At 32.8% G+C, this 20587-nt stretch overlaps 1 protein-coding gene across 2 annotated transcripts in view; it reads right to left on the reverse strand.

The window, feature by feature from the left end:
* Positions 1–4713: 4713 nt before the first annotated feature.
* Positions 4714–20587, reverse strand: part of LOC129939019 (chaoptin) — a 63639-nt gene continuing 47765 nt past the window's right edge. For both annotated transcript variants that reach the window (XM_056046877.1, XM_056046876.1), the window contains exons 11-21: positions 17883–17957; positions 17721–17814; positions 17390–17520; positions 17063–17176; positions 16851–16993; positions 6930–7071; positions 6397–6870; positions 6025–6327; positions 5722–5963; positions 5475–5661; positions 4714–5419 (exon numbers count right to left, since the gene is read on the reverse strand). In XM_056046877.1, coding sequence (XP_055902852.1) covers positions 5318–5419; positions 5475–5661; positions 5722–5963; positions 6025–6327; positions 6397–6870; positions 6930–7071; positions 16851–16993; positions 17063–17176; positions 17390–17520; positions 17721–17814; positions 17883–17957 — 2007 coding nt within the window. In that variant the 3' untranslated portion in view covers positions 4714–5317. The remainder of the gene's footprint in view (positions 5420–5474; positions 5662–5721; positions 5964–6024; positions 6328–6396; positions 6871–6929; positions 7072–16850; positions 16994–17062; positions 17177–17389; positions 17521–17720; positions 17815–17882; positions 17958–20587) is intronic.

Consider the following 20587-nt stretch of genomic DNA (forward strand, 5'->3'; position numbering starts at 1 on the left):
ATGCTCAGCTCCTTAAAGCAGCTGGAGATAAATTGGTTAGGAGCATGCGCAAACTTATCTGTAAGATATGGCCAGAAAAAAGCATGCTCGATAAATTTAACCTCAGTATTGTTTGCCCGACCCTCTAAACTACACCAACTATAGAGGAATCAGTCTACTTAACATCGCCTACAAAGTCTTCTCTGCCGTAATATGTGAACGTCTAAGGCCCATCGTCAACAACCTGATAGGTCCTTATTAGTGTGGTTTTAGACCAGGAAAGTCCACAGTCAATCATAAATTCACATTACGGCAGATCCTGGAAAAAAACCAAGAACACCAAATCGACACCCACCATCTTTTCATCGATTTCAAGGCCGCATATGACAGAATCTACAAGGACGAGCTGTAAAGAGCCATGTCTAGTTTTGGCAACCCTGCCAAATTCCTCCGTTTGTGCAGGATGACCATGAGGAATTCACGCATAAAGGTTGGATACAACTTAACAGAACCTATCGATGTCAAAAACGGTTTTAGGCAAGGTGATGCGCTGGCATGCGATTTTTTTAATCGTACTTGAAAGAGTAGTGCAGAGGTCACGCGTCAACACTATTACAATTACTGGCATATGCTGATGACATTCACATAATCGGAAGAACTCAGCGTCATGTCAATAGGGCTGTTGTGAGTATTGAGGCAGAGGCGGCAAAAATGGGTTTAATGGTTAATGAGGGCCATTAGGCTCCGCTATAAACGTAGGAACCAACACCAGCGCTGAAATCAAACGAAGAATAATCCTTGCTAACCGTTGTTTCTTTGGGCTAAGAAAGCAATTGACTGGCAAAGCCCTCTCTCGAAGGATCAAAGTTTCGCTATATAAGACCCTTATCATCCCCGTCCTGCTGTACGGTGCAGATGCATGGACTATAACAAAAATGGGTGAAAGCACATTAGGTCGTTTCGAGAGAAAAGTTTCGTCGTGTGATCTATGGTCCCGTATGCATCGAAGGGGAGTGGAGGAGAAGATGGAACGACGAGCTGTACAGCGACGTAGACTTAGCCAGAAGGGTAAAAATCCAACGACTAATATAGCTGGGTCACGTAGAGCGCATGGAAACCAATGCTCCGGCCCGGAAAGTCTTCGAATCCACACCCACAGGACAGCGCAGTAGAGGAAGACCGCAAATCAGGTGGCGCGCACAAGTGGAAAGTGATCTCACCCAACTTGGAGTGCGAAACTGGACACATCTAGCTAGGGAGAAATTTGTTGGGTGAGGCCCTAGTTCACACAGGACTATAGCGCCACCTTAATTAATTAACTGAGAATGGCGTTAGCTATAGTGAGATGATAACGAACTTTTTCTGGCCCGAATTGAAAGATATGTACCTTTAACAGGACTGCAACTTGCTACACAGCTAATGGACTTATTTCTTTGGGGTTATTTCAAGGAATAGGTGTACATCGAAAGTTGATAAGCAAGCAACAATTCAAGAGCTGTACCTTATACGGCACATTAACTACTTAGAACCTCAATTAAGCCACAGCGTCATCAAAAATTTGGCCCATTGGAAGGAGGTTACGCCGCCATTTAACCGATATTTTGTTTCACACATAATTGAACCATACCAATATTATCAGAATAAAAAGAGGATGGGATGCGACCCACACTGATAACTTCCCATCCCATCTGTCGATTTGTCTTGCTTAAAAGGTTTGTAGGTTTTCGTGTTTTGTTCAAAAAGTTATCAGTAAAATTATTCTAAGAAATTTAAAAACTACCAACAATATTTTGCATATGATAACGATAACGAGTTTGATTTCAAAATCTACAAAACCAATTTTTACCAATTTTAGTAGCATTTCTTTAAAATTTGTATTTCTTATACAAACAAATACCAATTGGATGAATGAAATTAATTTGAAGCCTTTTTCTTATTATTCAAGAGATATATCGCGAACCGAACATCAATTTTTAACTAATTTGCGTACTATTTCTTGTAGATTTTATGTTTGTATGAAAAAAAGAACTGTTGGATTTTTTAAAAAAACAATTACTGAAGTTTGAAGACAATATTTTTACTTTTTGAAAAGCTATTTTTACCAACTACTACTAATTTCTTTTTTAGGTTTTAATTTTTGTAAAAATAACGTCGATTCGATTTTTCTCAAAATTTGTCCGAATGTTGAAAACAATATTTCTTGTAAGTTTAAATAAACTGAAAGCCCTAATCTCAAATTCTTGAAAAGATATTTGAGTCGAAAATCAATTTTTAGCAACTTGTATTAATTTTTTTTGTTTAGATTTTTATTTTTTGTAAAAATAAAACTGTCAATTCGATTTTTCTCAAAATTTTTCAGAATGTTGAAAACAATATTTCTTGTAAGCTAAAATTAATTTGAAGCCTCAAATTCTTGAAAAGATATTTGAGTCGAAATACAATTTTTACCATCTTTGAGTAATGTTTTTTTAGGTTTTTATTTTTTGTAATAAAAACTGTCAATTCAATTTTTCTCAAAATTTTACCAGATGTTTAATACGTTATTTTTCGTTGCACAAAATTGTTTTGGAGATAAAATCATTTTGTTTTCGTAAAATTTTCGAGATGTCAAATTTTTGTCTTCTTAATTTTTTGTACGTATTAAAAAAACTTTAAATGGATTTTTTTCAAAAAATATACTTGTTTGTATCACTTTTCAAAATATTATTAAAAATGTAATTCAAGTCTCTAGCGATTTTTGGTTCGTAAGATATTTAGGGTTAACCAAAATTTTCAACTTTTTTTTAAACTGCTATGGTAAAAAAAACAACCACGTTATTTTCTTGAGAGCCCTTTCTGCATCTTTCTGCCTTATTATCTGTATAACAAAATTTATTTCGACGACGAAAAAAGCGTCGCAATACACGCACGCAAACACGTCTTTCTAAAAATCTTTTATTTCGACTCTAGGGACCTTGAAACGTCGGAAAATTTTAAAATTTTCAATTTGACAAATCGTAGCCATTGCAATAACTTCCTATGGGAAGTTAAAAATTGTATCCCGTATGTGCATACACTCACATACAGGGACATCTCTCTTAAAATCTTTTTAAATTCTATAGCGATATAGAAATGTCAACATTTTCAAATTGACAAATCGGACCGATTGCAACAACTTCCTATAGTCCGTAAAGAAGCAGGGGGACTTTTGAATTAGAAACGCTCAACCATTCCAGTGAACGATGAAAGGATTTATGAGACCTACAGTTGTTATGGCGAATGGGATCGGCTAATTCGAGAAAGCTCTTTTCATGACAAGAGTATTACTCTTGGAGGATTTTCAATTCCCTGGAAGAGGCAGTACTCGTGAAAAAAGACCATTTAACAACAAAGGCAAGAACTGAACCCAAGCCCTCTGACGGTTTGAACTAAATTCACAATCTTATATGAGAGTAAGCCAAAGATTCAATAAATTTAATAAAGTCGAGATGACGATCCAAATCTTTTCCGACACTGACCATTACAGCAGTTACGGTACGTTTTCTTCATTTTCACACAATATTTTGAGTTTTTTCACGATCACACTGCCCAATCAAGAAGAACTATGATTTTATATCGATTATATTAACAATTTTACAGCTATATGTCATTTATAAATTTGACAGCAGCTGAAAAAATAACTATTATGTTGAAACTACTGCTATCTGACCACCTCATTCTTGAAAAAGTATTTTTTTTCTTTAAATTAGGGTTGCTATTAACATTCTTGCGTTAACAGACAACACACATTTTTTGGACAAAACATATTTGTATTTGTATGTTTTGAAATTTCATAGAATTAAGCTTGAAGCTATGCCGAAACAATTCTTACCACTTGACCTCTATTGATATGACCAATTTGATTTAATTTCAATCGTATAAACTTATCCGTTAGTTCTTAACGTGAACTGAGTGTCCTTAAGTTTTTAAGAAAACCCATTGTTTATTTTGAACATTTAATTCAGTTCAATAATTTGAATCATGAAACAATTCAGTTAATTAGTAGTAAATCTTATTAAAAACAGATCTATATTTCCTTTTGAATAAAAACAAATGTCAAAACACATGGAAAAAAAGACGACTTGGCCTTAAAGAAAACATATTGCTTTTTTCTATACCAAGTCCTTTTGAAGGCAAGAAATATTTCTCCCAATACAATGGATTATATGCCACTTTATGTTTTGCTGTCATATGTTTAGTGTTGCAATGTTAATACCTTAGGCACGCAAGTAACGTACTTGCTCAGTGTATTTTCTTCAAAATAACCACAAATAGAATATGACTTTTCAAATATTTCTCTTTATTTTTTATTTACATAAACGGTCGTATATGTAATTCAAAATATTCATTTCATTCGCTCTCCCTTTGTCAAACGTCAGAAACAGTTCATAGCTTAGTTTTGTGTCAACGTATTGGCCGCAATTTTCACCCTTGAACTAGCTTTTTTACTTTGAGGTGTTGTGTGTAGCACTTTTTACAGCTCCAGGGTTATTCACACTATATTTGATGTGTGTTTGGGTCATGCACTATAAGTCTCGCCGTCACACACCCCATGATCGAGGTTGTTGCACGGAAAAAGAAATCAAACAGTTTTTGACAGTTGATTGACATTTTTTTCTGGAATTACCTAAGGGCAAGGAACATCAAACAAACCTTTTTTTGTTTTTTCTGGCGCTGGTGGCGTTGAAAATAAAACCAAGTTCTTCATTTTGTTGACTGTTTATTTGATTTTATACATAAACTTAAAAACTAGCAGTAATTACACTTTAAGCAATTAACTTTTAGTTTTCATTTATATTTACTTATTTTTCAAAAAAGAGTTTTTATTTTCTTGAGTTTTGAGTTTTATCTATTGAACAGTGAAAAAAGTTGTTAACCTTAAAACTTTAATGCTATTCTTAAAAATATACCTACTAAAAAAGAGCTTTCGTTTATGATGACGTGATTTCTTATGTTTTTTGTTTTTAATGAATAGCAGTCCCTTGAAAGGTTTTATATATATTTTTTAAACTTAATATTAAACCTTATTTAACTAAAATGGCATTTAAGTGGATTTAAATTAATTCATTAGAACTGGCAGAGATTTTGTTATAAAAAGTAATTTTAAGATTTAAAATTTTGAATTTTGTTATTTTTCATTTGTTTTATCCGAATATGTAGGACACCGAATTGTTTTTTTGGCCGAATCAAATTCTTGTTAATTTTATTCTAACTACTGGAGTGTTTTTGTTTTCTTTTAAGTTTAAATACATTCTTTTCCATAAACTTCTCCTATAATTTCATAAAATTCCTTAGAAGTGTCATACACAAATTTTAGAAATCATATCCAAAGAACTAAAGCGAGACAAAGGGTTATTACAACCATCACTGTTTCCAGACGGTTCCCTGAATCCCAACCGCATTCAAGTTCAGATTTTAGTATCTGTATGAAAATGTAAAATAAGATCTGTTTGTTTCATTAAATGTACAATATTTACCTCCATCAATTGCGCCGAGTTCTTATTTGCACATTTTGTTTCTCTAAGATCGTCATCGTGATCATCACAATTGTGTCGTCCATAAATTTGACAAGGCGAGTTCATAAATGTTCGGAACACTGTGTCTGTCCATATTTGAGAAGAGCAAATGTATTGTCTTCGTTTTCGTTGCCAAAACTCAACCCAACTGTCATATTTTTGAACAATTATGTACTCATTCTTTTAGTAAAAACAAAATCAAACATACCCTAAACTACAATCACAGTTCAAATCAGCTCCTGACATTTTCAAGTCCGTTAGGAAAACGCTGTTCGGTAGATATGGAACAGATCCAGTATTTGGATTCGGAATCTGTTTCAGCATAAGATTATGGTATCGAATGTCTAAAGAAACGTTTCGAACGCGGCCCATGTATTTGAAGAAATTAGGTGGAAAGCCTGGCAGTGATGTGTTAAAGAGTTGAATATAAATGTACGGTGATCGCATTCCCTGAATAAAGAGAGAATCTTGATTAAACTTTTAATTTATAGTGATTGACAAATCCCCTTACCTTTAATATTGTTTCTCCCAATGCTGAAAATTGTGGTCCGCTAAATGTGATGTTTTTCAGTTTTGATGGCAAATGTCCGGACATCTCCTTCATTAAGTCTGTGGGAGAGCCCATTTGAACGACTTTCGGCTCTTGGCCCTGACTTTGAGGGATTATTCGCATAAACGGTTGAGGTGCTTCTATCCAGAGCTCTCGAATGTTATGATGGTGTTCCAACAATGACGGAATATTGAACTCTTTCAAATGTGAATAAGCTGTTATTTTCAAACACCTTAAGTGTGGCAGGTTTTCCAATGAACCATACTTTAGGGCATAGATATCGTTAGTTAATTTTTCAACAAAAAAACCTATAACACAGTTGCTTAAACTTACCTCAAAATAGTGAAGTCTAAAGTTCGAAATATCTAACATTTCCAAATCTTCATTAACTCCATCGAAGCTGTTATTGTTTAGCGATGTTATAGGATTTCCTGAGAGTTTTAAAGTTCTCAAATGTGGCAGAGATTGTGTCATTAATGGTACATTCGTCAAATCGTTATTCGATAGATCTAACATTCTTAGATTCGTCATATTGTGTGCAAGTTCTTGTGGAATTGATGGCAGATTATTGTAGCCTAAACGGAATTCTCGCAAGTGTTTTAGACGAATTTCCGGAACCATACTTAGAGATACATTCTCTAAGCCAAGTTTTATTAGGGAATTTTCCAAGCCCATAAACGATTTGTCCATAACTTTCAAATCACGATTATGTGAAAGATCAAGGACTGCAAGTCTTGGCATTGTTGCAAATACTGCATCGTCGATTCGAAGAAGATAGTTATATGAAATGTCCAGGTATCTAAGAGACTATAAGAACAAAATGAGATAAGTGTCATAAATTTGTGTGTAATGTGGTAAATTCGTACCCTAAATTTATTTGACAAATCCATGCTGTGAATTGTGGCAATGTAGTTATTGGATAAATGAAGCTCACATAAAGTGAGGGCTGCCAAACTGGATAAAGACGATGATGGTATTTTTAGCAGTTGATTGTGTGATACGTCCAATCTGTAAGATTAAAACCGGTTTTCAGAATGTAAAAATTATACTTTGGTAAGTTTTGAAGACTCGGGTTTTGATTTGCCCAAAATTCTAAGCTTGATACAAAGAGGTAGATATTTTGGAATTATTTGTTTCGTACAAAAAACATGCTATGGATACATAATGGGTCTTTCAATAGGAATATCCAAACTTTGACAATTGATGGTGGCCATTTTTTTGAAGCTACACCTGTCAAATTGACTGTCAGTGTGTTTTACGAAATCAATGCGTGCAAAACATTGTACTCCTTTTCCGTCAATTTAACAATCACAATAGTCGTCCTTCAAGGAGGACTATTCGCAGTATAGTATGGTTAAATAGTTAGTTTACGTTATAATAAACCAAAAACACTTACAGTCTTATACTGTTGAAACGCAGGAACTGCGAAGTTATATCTACTGACTGTAAAATTATAAGCAATAGAATTTTAGGCAGCCCCTTTTGTTTCGCTCACTTCTGTGTCACTAGTTCTTCTGTGACCAAAGCTTGGTTATCGTCTACGATAAGGTCACTTTCCGTGTATTGATTCAGGATAATATCAATCCACACGAGACTCAAAATCGGCCTTTACATTCCGAAAAGGTCACTGTTTGTTTTTTTTGGTTTATTGAGTCATCGTTTAATTTTTGGTGACATGAGTCGATGAAAACTAAGATCTGTTGACCTCCATTTAATGATATGGATACCAACCACAAGTGATTATGACATGACGGTCCTAGGCTATTTTGAGGCTTCTATACGAGTGAATCGAGAACACGGTAAAGTTTATCGCACAAGGAGGTGATGATCAGCAACAAATCTAAGAGACGCTCAACGCCAACATTACCAATGCTAAAAAATTATGCAGCAGATTTATGGGAAAGTAGACATTTGAAATGCATCTCACCCACAGTTAGTGCGGTGGACATTTGAAGATGTCAGACTTCATTTAGACCTCGAAAATTTCAAGTTATTTTCAAAAAAGCTTTCTTTTTACTTTAAAGTTTCAGCGATTTAATAAAATTTCAGTTTTTAAGACCATTCTTAAAATGTCTCCCAGTTTATAACAAAAAATGTTTGTTCTTTTAAAAACTACAATTTTTCTCAAAAAAATGTTGTTGTACAATACAAAAATTGTGATTTATTCAATATTTTGAATTTAATTATTTACTCATCTTTAACTTAAATTTTTTTAATGTAAAATTAATTGACTTATCTTTGTTTAAGAAACTGTGGAACACGATTTTTTAGGACTCTTTTAGAAGCTCTTTAAACATCCATTTTTTCAAATGAAAGAAGCAAACCAACACTATTGAAAGTGATAACTACTTGGCACAAAATCAGACACTTTTAACCTTAGAAATTTACTCTGGAAAAGATCCTAATAAAACGTAGCTTCCGATCTAAGAAAAATGTTTACTCAATTAATTCACCGCAATCGAAATTTCAATAAAGCAAGAGTTACAAGTCTTTTTCTTGCTTTAATTCAGGCTGAATCCAAAGAGGAGTTAACCATTACACCAAACCTTAAGCTTCAAAATTTAAAAGTTCGCCTTTAAGTGGAAAAAGAAAACCCACGATTTGAAAATTAATTTAAAAATACTTCAAAGTTTTAAAAACATTATAAAACCAACTAAATTAAAGAAAACAAACAATAATCGGATTTTTAGTGATTTTTTTTGTGTTATTAATTTCTCCAGCCCTTATCCCCAAAATTGCCCATGATGTTAACCTATGAAAGAATTCATAATTTTGTTACATAAATAAAGAAATAAATGCCTTAACTTTATATGTGTCCCTATGTAATAAGCCTGTATCTCAAAAATCCTCTTAAATCCAATCTTTCCTTGGTAAAAACATGCCATAAAAAACACATCGTGCTATATGAAAACTAATTGGTAGGTACAGTCAGTCGAATACGTTCTTTTTTTGGTGCCAAACAATTTTTAACACACCTTGGGCATATACATTATGTAGCCACACTGATTTTATAGTTTTTTTTAAAACCAGTCAACTTTTTTTTTGAGGAGGGGTTTAAGGGGTAAAAGTATATTTGACAAAGCTTATGCAGAAATATGCAGAAAGGGCTCTCAAAAAATTGTATGGGTGCGTTTTTTACCATAGCAGTTTAAAAAAAAGTGAAAATTTTGGTCAATCCTAAATATCTCATGAACCAATGACGCCATTTATATTATACATTGTAACAAGTATATTTTTAAAAAAATGTTACGAATAAAAAATGGTTTTATCTCCAAAAAACAATTTATTGCAACGAAAAAAAATTTTTTACATCTGGTAAAATTTGGAGAAAAACCAAATTGGCAACTTTTTTATAAAAAATAAAAACCTAAGAAAAACATTACTGAAAGTTGGTAAAAATTGAATTTCGACAGAAATATCTTTTCAAAACCTTGAGATCATGGCTTCAAACTTATTTTATCTAAGAAATATCGTTTTCAACATTTGGTAAAATTTTGAGAAAAATCGAATCGATAGTTTTTTTTACTAAAAATAAAAACGTAAACAAAAAAATTAATAAAAGTTGGTTGGTCGACTCAAATAGCTTTTGAAAAATTAAAAATATTGTTCTAATTTTTTTATTTAACAGAAAATATTGTTTTCGATATTCAGTAGTTTTTTATACAAATTTTTCTTAAATAAATAAAATCTACAAAAAATAGTACTCAAATTTGGTTAAAATGTGTGTTCGGTTCTTGATATCTCGCAAATTAATTTCATTCGTTCAATAGGGACATAGGGACTTCCCCAGGCAGTACTACGAAATACTGAAATCCTACATTACGAACCGACTCTTTAGAGTACGGTACGACCAAAATTACTCGGAACTTAAGAAAATTGAAGCCGGTACCACAAGGAAGTGTCCTAGGACCAACCCTGTATCTGTTATATACAAGGGATATTCCAGTGGACATCAACGCTATCATGGCCACCTTTGCTGATGATACTGCAATATTGGTGCCAGATAAATCCGTTACGAAGGCTACACAAAAATTGCAAAATGCAGTCGATAAAGTTAGTGATTGGACGCACAAATGGCGTATCAAATTAAACGAAACAAAATCGACGCATATAAACTTTACAAACAAAAACATAAACAATGTTCCAATTTTTATAAACAGTACAGAAGTACCTTACTCCAATACCGCCAAATACCTTGGAATGAATTTGGATGCAAAGCTTAAATGGAAAGAACATATCAAAAAGAAAAGAGAAGAACTAAACTTGAAGTACAGAAAAATGTACTGGTTAATAGGAAAGAACTCTGACCTATCTATCCAGAACAAACTAATGTTATATAAGCAAGTATTGAAACCCGTTTGGACATATGGCATCCAACTATGGGGCTGTACAAAGAAAACAAATGCTGAACCCATCCAAAAATTCCAAAGCAAGGTCCTTCGTGGAATAATAAATGCCCCTTGGTATATAAGAAATAGCGATCTACATCGTGACCTTCAAATTGAAATGGTTACAGAAGTGGTTAAGAAACACGCTGTATCACACAATAAGCGGCTGCAAAGTCATACTAACTCTGAAATGGAGACCGTATTAAATGTACGAGACAATGTTCGGAGATTAAGAAGAACCAAGCCTCATGAGCTGATGGGCTAAAAGCTACGGGAAAGTGTTATAACCTTAAACTTCCCCCAATGCGATTTTAAAAAATTAAGAAATAAAAATCATTTGTCGATCTTTCATAGATTGGTCCTGATTCACCGGTGGTTTTAGTGCGGTAAGAGTCCCACACTACTCGGTACCGATTCTTACCGAGTGTCTATTGAAGATTTCCATCGGATATAAAAAAAAAAAAAAAATAAAAAAAAAAAAAATTCGTTCAATTTGCAAACATTACAGAAATGCTACTAAAAATTGGTAAACATTTATTATCGACTCAAAATCTATTTAACAAAAGCTAATCCACTTAATGTGTTGTCAACAGAACTTCTGACCATCATAGTCCACTTTACGCCACATAATTTTTTCTTTATAAACTGCACAGAAATTGAAAATCTGGTCTTGATTCATTTCTTGAACGTGAAATAGTTCTCACGAATTGGTTCCAACCACGAAGATGGTGTATTTTAACTGTTGTGCGCTTTTTCTTTTCTTCAATAAAGGCATGGTCAATGTCGGATTTCATGTTAGTGTGTCCAGGGAGAATAAATTTATGATCAATGATATGCAAATTGGTGTCAATTTGCAAAAAAATTTCAAACATTGAAGCAATGAAAGAATTTTTATTCTGTCCTTGAGAAAAGTCATTATTCAGGATAACGTTTTAGTTATCTGTGTCTGATGGAAGGTCTTGAAGGTGTTTGAAATCACATGATGAAATTTAATTTCCACCACGATTTCCTTCTGATTTATGTCAGATTTAACATACTGGCTGCCCGGTTGTACAGTCATGAACTGTTAAATTATAGTTTCATAATGGTTGTTTAAAGAATGAAATTAAGAACCTTAAAAAAGGTGTTGGGAGGCACTGTTACAGGTCGAATATAAAAACTTTTGAAGATTTGTTGTCTTCAGTGTTTGTTTTGTCTAATTCTTTCGACTTATAAGCAAACTTTGCTTCTAGGTGTGATTTTTTCGTTCTTTTAAGAGGTTCACATGGTCTTCATCTGAAACATTTTTTACACACTGGAATCCTTTCACCACTAGCTTAATTTTTGACTCGGATTAGTAAGACACTTTTCTTTTGATTCAGACTTAGTTTCCTCAACCGCAATAAATCCAGATGCAAACATTTGTCTCAGCTCATAAGAACCAAGCTCCCAATATTTTTGGTTGGTTTCATACGAATTTTTTTCTTTATATGTCTTGCGACAGTTATCTAACTTGCGTAGAGTTCGTTCCTGTACGGTTTTTCCACCTGTAGACAAGTAGCTTTTGCCAGAGTTTCTTTTTTTTGCGCATCTTTTTTGATTGTTTTACATTAGCCATTTCCTTATTTTAGTCATTCTCCAAAATTGATTTGAAATCTCCAAACAATAAGTCTTGTTCCAGCTGACGACCAGCGTTTTTCACTTTCAGTTGAGAAAACAGCGTTTTATTCACAGTCAATATCTTTATTTTCTTATTCTTATAGCATTCGAAAATGTTGGTTCTCTGAAATTTCTATAAAAAAAAACTTTGTATTTGTTTTTTCACGGGTATTGCCTCTCGCGAGAAATTGACAAATTCTGCTTGAGTAATTCTTGAAAAGTGCTTTCTCAAATTAGTCGTTCGGATTTGGCTTTAAACTGTAGGCACTCAGGAATGGTTGAGAGTTTTAAGTCCCTAGGCCTTAGTTCTCAACGGATTGTTGCGTCACCCAATTTAATTTAATTTATCTAAGGGTTTTTGTTAAATCAAAAAACTTGAGTTTGGAGGACATAGAAAATTTAATAACATAAGATATTCTGTCAAATGCATTGTATTACCGTTCAAATATAAGTGGTTATGAATTGTGCGATATCTTTGTAACGGAAACAATTTTTTAAATAGGGGTAAGACAGGAATATGGCTTTCAAAGTGCTTATGAATACGAGTATCTATTGAAAAACAGGGAAGTAACTTAAGTCGACGTATGCTACTCTGTCTCACTGCCACAGATATATGGTAAAACTTTTGTCATTCGCTTGCTTTCGATTCACAGTGACTTTCACAGAATATTTTATATACCGACCGAAGCAAAGTTTCAATGCTAATTTATGTTTCTAACTTTACCCAGATTAAGTACCAATCTTGTGTACATTGAAGGAAAATATTCCCAAGCATGGTTAGTACCTCGAGTACAGAAACGTCTCGAATTTTTTAGAGATTTATTTATTCCGCTATCAACTGCGTTTAAGTGTATGGCACAACAGACAGGATTGGGCGACAAGTAAATTATCTAGTTTGCTAATGACAGTGAACGTACTAAAGCAGTCCCGTTTATGCCGTGGCAACCTTCTTCACGGACAAAGCTTGTCACCGCGAGGCAAAGCACATTTTATTTTCTGGTTTGCTACCAGGGTCCCAAAGGGAATTTAATCCTGTTTTAATAAAACGTCCACTTACTGGAAGTGTTCGACGGACAAGGCTTATGCCGTTCTATTATTCCATAGGTGCTGCTAGATTCACGGTCACAATCCCTATCGATTATTCCGGAGTCACTTCGGATAAGCGTAGTGTCGTGAACAGTTCTCCACTCAGGCCGGACAAAGCATATGCGCAAGATGTGCAAATGCACAGGGCGCAAAATTCTGGGGGCGCATTACCAGACGAAAGAAAATGTAATCTGATCTTGTGCAAACAAATATGTACTACGATACATAATAAATAAATAAACTAATCTCAAAAAACATTCATCACAACTGTCCTAAGTTATCTCTTGCGCACTAACTGACATCACTTTCATTTTTGCAATCAATAAAATATAATTTACAGTTTTTTGTATAAAAAAAAACCTAAAAAAACATTACTCAAAGTTGGTTAAAATTAAATTTCGACTCAAATATCTTTTCAAAAACTTGAAATTTAGTCTTCAAACTTATTTTATCTTATAAGAAATATTGTTTTTAACATTCTGAAAAATGGTGAGAAAAATCGATTTCACAGTTTTCTTACAAAAATTAAAAACCTAAAAAGAAAACGTAAATAAAAGTTGGTAAAAGTTGATTTTTGCCTAAAATATCTTTTCAAAAATTTGAGATAATGGCTTCTAACTAATTTCAACTTATAAAAAATATTGTTTTCAACGTTAGAAAATTTTTTTTAGAATAATCGAATTGACAGTTTTTTTTACAAAAATTAAAAACCTAAAAAAAATTTATAAAAGGTGGTAAAAATTGATTTTCTACTTAAACATCTTTTCAAAACTTTAAGATATTGGCTTTTAACTACCTTAATCTTTAAAAAAATATTGTTGTCAACATTCAGTAAAATATTGAAAAAAATCGAGTTGAAAACTTAAACAAAAGTTGGTAAAAATTGATTTTCGACTCAAATGTCTTTTCAAAACTTTGAGATATTGTTTTCAGCATTAGAACAAAATTTTGAGAAAAGTCGAATTGACAGTTTTTTTTACAAAAAATAAAAACTTAAAAAAAACAATACTAAAACTTGGTAAAAATTAACTTTCGACTCAAAAAGTTTTTCAAAAATTACAAATATTGGCTTCAAAATTATTTTATTTCACAGAAAAGATTGTTTTTGTTATTCAGTAATTTGTTGATAAAAATCCAACAGTCCGTTTTTTTCATAAAAAAATAAAGTCTACAAAAAATAGTTGGAAAAGTTGGTAAGCTTTTAAGCAAGTCAAATTGACAAACGGGATGGGAAGTTTTCAGTGTGGGTCGCATCCCAGACTCTTTTTTTTTTAAGTTAATGGCTGTTGTAAAGGCTACTTTTAATGTATATCTAGTGTGGTGCATTGTTTGATTTGTTTTTTCCCTTTGTTGGTTAAATAAGATTAAATAAATAGCTATCCGTTTTTAATAGAAGGGACGTATTTTGTGACAAGATAAGACCGGAATGTGACTGACTCAGTAGATTTGATTGAATTACATGGAATTTTAATAAGTAACTGTCGAATCAAAGTTATGATAATGGTTCAGATATAAAAGAAAAAGAAGCGGTTATTCAGAATCGAATTCGATCCCTAGAACCCAGAGCATTTTTCGTTCCATGTTGCTCGCATTCCTTAAATTTGTTGGTTAATAATGCTGCTCGGTGCTTATTATATGCAGTCAAATTTTTCGATACAATTCAATGTTTGTATAACTTTTTTTCAACGTCCGTTACCAGGTGGAATATTTAAAAGAAAAAAACTCCAAGTCTTACTTTGAAACCCTTTTCTAAAACTAGATAGGAGAACAGATTAGAAGCATTGAGGCCTTTAAAAACAAATTTAGAAGAAACACATGAAGCCCTTATAGAAATAGGAAATCAAGACGCAAAAAGCATTGAAGAATCGTTAGGAAATAAAATTTTTGATTTTCCATTTAATTACTGTCTGCAAATTTGGGTTGAAGTTTTAATAAATATAAATAAAACTAGTAAATATTTGCAAAGTTCTTCCGTTAATCTATCAACTGCCATAAGAGTTTTAGAAAATACAAAATACAGTTTAATTTTAATGCTTTCCGATGAAAAATTGAATGGATAATTTTGTTCAATTAACCGAGCGTATTGCTAGTTCCCTAGAAATACTAAATATGTTTCCTGAAGCTTCATCATTCCGATCAACGGAGAAAAAGACTTTATGCTGATGGATGTCCTGAAACTGTATCAGACCCGAAACAAAGATTTAAAGTAGATTTTTTTCCAAAATACTTGATCAAGCCTATCAAACAATTACAGAAATGTTTGAACAGCTTGATATGTACATATAACATCAATTTTTCATTTTTAAGTAACATAAGCGAATGTTTAAAAAATAAAAATGTACGTGCTTCATGCCTTAATTTGCAGAATGTTATAACATTAGGTAGTTTTAAAGATTAGATGGAGAAGAATTGTTTCAAGAGTTAATTGTACAATCCCGCTTGTTACACCCAAAAGTTTAGATGTGTTAAATTTAATTTTTAGTTTAAACCTTAAAGATTTTACTCCGAATTTAGTAATTGCTCTCCAAATGTCTGATACCATCCCAGTCACGGTAGCTTCAGGAGAACGTATTTTTTCTAAACTTAGAATTATTAAAAATTATCTTGGGACAACTATGACTCAAGAGAGATTGGTAGGCTTATCTATTATGTCCATTGAAAAGGAATTATTAAATTCTTGTGTATCAGTTTATGTGTGAAAATAAAAAAAGGGGTGCTTTCTACTAATCGTGCACAGGGTGCAAGTTACCTGAGGCCGGCCCTGGCTCCGCTTACCATCCTCTGACTTTTGATTGGTTTATGCAATAAACTGTTAGTTCTAGTTAGGAAATTAAAGAATATAAAATACCTTGTTGTTTTAGTTATATGAGTTCAAGGATTACTTTTACTACTTAGAAAATAAAAGTTGGTTACAAATTAGAGTTTGAAAACTCTATATCCAAATTGCTTTTTGTTGGAAAAAACTATGGACACCGACGAATTTGCCTCAGCCTTGTAAAAAGAAAACATCACAATGGTTCCATTAAACTACACTTCAACCGATATTTTTGTTTTTTCTATAATCCAACATTTTTTAAAGCCTCAAACTTAATTGGATCAAATTAGATTAAGAAAATACAATTTTGAATCGAAGTTCAGGGGAAAAAAAGACTTTTGGGTTTTAATAATATGAAATAATCACTTTGGCACTTTCCCAGATTAAATCTTTCCTTTTACTTTTCGGTCAACATAAACTCCCATAATTACTTCAGACACAACCTATTATTCTGGTTTCTGGATAAATGATCAGCACTGAATGCTTTCATCACTCAAATGTCACACATCACAAGTGATTAACCACCATCAAAATCATTTAAACATGTGGTGCTATATCACAAAGACGACAAAGAGCTGCGATGTGACATGTTTGCCAAGCAACAAGGACGACAAGGACGACGAACAACATCATCAACCATAACCAAAAAAAGGAAAATAATCATATGTAGGTTTATTGTTTAACCAAACCACATGCCTATTATCTGAAAACCAAAATTTCCACCAACAAGAGCATTCCGTCTTATAACCAATTCCGGTCACGACCGCAAATACCTGTCATGGCATTAACTTTAATTAAAACTAAAACTGCTTTGCCAACGTCATGGCATATTATTCATACTCCTTGCCAGTCATACTCACTTCTCCATTCCTCCATTGTAAAAGATATTATCTGGCAGCGACCGCAAATGATTATATGACAAGTCCATCACCCTTAAAGCATAAATGGGCTTAAACATATCCTGTGGCATGTCGGCCAACCTGTTGTGTGATAGATACAAAACCTGTAAGCCATATTCAAATATTAGTTAAATATTAACTCTTAAGTATGTGCAATTAATGTTATAGATTACCTGAAGTTTCTTTGTGTTCTTGAAGGCGTCAAAGTCAACTTCCCGAATTAAGTTGTGCGATATATCCAGCCAGTGCAGATGTGGCATGTTACCAAAAATGTCTCTTGTTGCATTCTACATCAGAGTTGAAGTTAGTCCATTTTTCGATTTTCCAAATGAATCACACAATCAAACAAAATAAACAGAGGTTTAAAATTAAAATCAATTTTAAGCCCGAAATCAAACGGAATGGCATGCACGCCAAGCATCCGTTGCTATTGGTTGATTGCCAAAGACGGACACGGACAGGACATGGACATGGAAATGGAAATCGAAATGCCTACTCACCATAAGAGAATTGTAGCCCAAATGCAAATGGGTCAAGGATATTTCCGCTGGCCTGAAATATCCAGGATGAATAAGTGATATGTTGTTGTGTGATAAATCGAGAATTTTAATATTCGAATGGTAAACCGATCCTGTAAACGAAAACACGAAAAAATAAACATTTTCAAAGTTAAATTCAATCAAAAAGAAAAACGATGAAACGAAGGATGAAAAAAGTGATTTCATTTTTAATCATGAAGGAGGCAATTTCACATTGGAATTTTTCATCGGAAAGGATATGGTTTGTACGTTTGGAAGGAAAGTAAGTCGTCGTAGTCGTTGTTGTACGTACCATGTTCGGACCGCGTCACCCAGGATGAATTATACATTAACATTTTTATCATGTTATGGCTGACGTTAACATTTAAATTTGACAGAGTGCCAACCTGTTAATAATTTGAGTGTTATTGTTTATTTTGTTTTCATTTTTTATAAACAATTTTAACGGAAATACCTGATCGAAGTAATCGAAGTTGAAATTGGGAAGCGAATTGAATGCCATATCCAATACTTCCAGTTTTGGTAGATTCTGAAAATAAAAACAAAAAAAGGGAATAAACTTTTGTATTTTTAATTATTTCATTTTCTGTGAAACAATTCTTTTTGATTCAAATATTTAAATTAACAGAAACACTTTAGAGTGAAAATCACGGTTTTTGCCCTTTATTCAAATTACCTGAAGGCTTTTAAGCTCAATTTTGATTAACTTTCTGGATTACATAGTGGCCCACAGTTACAAATAATCAGGACCATTAATATTATTGACCCATATAAAGTGGAAGTTGTTTCAATAAGGGGTTTCAGTCCGATAATAAAAAAGCGAGTATTTTGAAAAGTAAACGTATCCTTTTTTATAATACAGAGTTTTACATTTTAAGGTTTTAAAAGTAAATGTAAATGAAACACATATAAAATATTTATTTTCATGACATTTCTTTTTTATTACAAAGTTTGAACGTTGACATTGGCTGCGTTCAATCTCACACAGATAGGGTATCCGGATACCTTTTTGTTAGAGTTTTACGTGTAACTAAACAGCTGATCAAAAACAGCTGAGATGTCAAAAAAGGAAATCCAAGAATTTCTCTGGGATATGTAGGTATCTGACAGAACAGCTGATCCAACACATGGTTGAATTTCAAGAAACTTGAAAATTAATTTCAGCTTTTTGTATTTGTTGGTAAACAAAAAGATACAAAATGTTAGTTAAAGTTGTATTTGAGGATGTTTTGTACATAGTAGACGATGAAGAAGCTATTTGCCTCCGAATTTTAGAAGGTAATTATGATTTATTCTTTTAAACTTCAACATTGACTTATTTTGTTCTCATTTTGTAGATAGTTTTGTTATAATAATCAATAGGGTTTCGTAGATGTTGTTTAATTTGTATATGGCAACCGTCAATTGCACCAACAACTCCTGGAATATAGCTTTCAGATATTTTTCGGAATGCTTGTTTTGGAAAATAATATATTCAGACTTAACAACTTAACTTAAATAAATAAACTGGGTGGCGCAACAGTCCGTTGAGAACTATGGCCTAGTGACTTCAAATTTTCAACCATTCCTGCGTGCCAGTACTGTTGCCAGGGATGGAGGGGACCTACTGTTTGAAGCCGAATCCGAACGGCAAATTTGAGAAAGCACTTTTCATGACAAGAATTACTCTTGGAGAATTTGTCAATTCCTCGCAAGAGGCAGTGAAAAAAACGTTAGATGGCATAGGCAGCTATCGAACCCAAGACCTCTGGCATGACAGTCCAACGCATTAACCATCATGCCACTGGTTCTACAACACAACTTAACTTGATTAAGTGATATTAATGATGGGATTTTACTTGAGAAATATTAAGTACGTTTTTTTGGTATTCCATTTATAGTACAGTTAGAAATTGCCAACATATCGATCCGCAGTAGCCAGATTTTTGTATTTCAAAATTGGTACAACTGAAAGAAGATCTGTCAGAATAATAAAAAATAATAAAAAAATACATAAATAGAAGAAAGTTTTGTAAAAATCAAAAGTTAAAATAAACTTAGCGAAAAAAAAAAAACTAACTAAAACGAATAAAATGGAAAATTTTCAAGAAGAAATAGTAAGAAAACATCTGGAAATTGAGATTCTTTACAAAAAAGTTCATTTAACAATTGCAGCTTTGACATAACATAAAAACTTCAAGAAGTGGGTTTGTTCATAGACTACTACATTAACATGTGGTATTGAAGCGAGCTTGAAGCTCGTCTCAATTCTTTATATAACTGAATCGAATTGAAATGAGCTTGATTTACTCGATTCTGGTCGGGGATCGGAGTCTAATCAAAATTTGTGGAGAAAAACCTGTGTGGAGGAGTTGTTTTTACAGATAATGAATTATAGTCTTTTTATTTGCATGTTTGTGTACAAAAAATTTAGTTTTGTTTTAATCAAATTAAAACAAATTGCACATGGAATAGGTAGCGTAGATATTCTTATATTTTTGTGAACTGTTTAGTTCTTAATTGTTTAACACAAATAAAAATATCTCACTTTCACTTTATAACAAACATCGAAACACCATCTGCATTTTAGAAATTGTCAAACTTATTTATTTAATCTAAACTGAGATAAACCTTTGGTGGAAACATAGAAAAACGAAAGTATCTTTTCTATTGTTTTCCCTTGCAAAATAAGCCAAGTTACTCCATTTTCATTGACAAAATACTATCAACAATAACAGATTAATTTGTTTCCCCAATGGAAAACACATTATTCCAAATGCACAACTACTCAACGAACACAGCCATCGAGATACAAATGCAATATCAATCGTACCAACATTTAAGAACGAAATCACATAAGATCCATTCGAGCCTCGTATGAATGTCAAAAATCCATCCATAGTAAGATTCTACTCTCATTTTTATCGGTAGTATTCATACTGCGGATATAGTTTTTGTTATTCGTGAAAAATCATGCTATACTATTGATAGATTTTCCAACAAAACACGGGTAATGTCATTCCATTTAATTGTGTATCGTTCCATTTAAAGTATTGGTGTATTTATGTCAAATGTCAGAAAATGACAGCGATCACTTATTGGAAAACAGATTACTAAAAAAATAATGTTGGCTTGGTTGCACAAGAACTCATGGAAAACAGTTAAGAACAGCATTTCAAA

This window comes from Eupeodes corollae, chromosome 1, assembly GCF_945859685.1.
Source record: "Eupeodes corollae chromosome 1, idEupCoro1.1, whole genome shotgun sequence".
In the NCBI taxonomy this organism is placed as follows: Eukaryota; Metazoa; Arthropoda; class Insecta; order Diptera; family Syrphidae; genus Eupeodes; species Eupeodes corollae.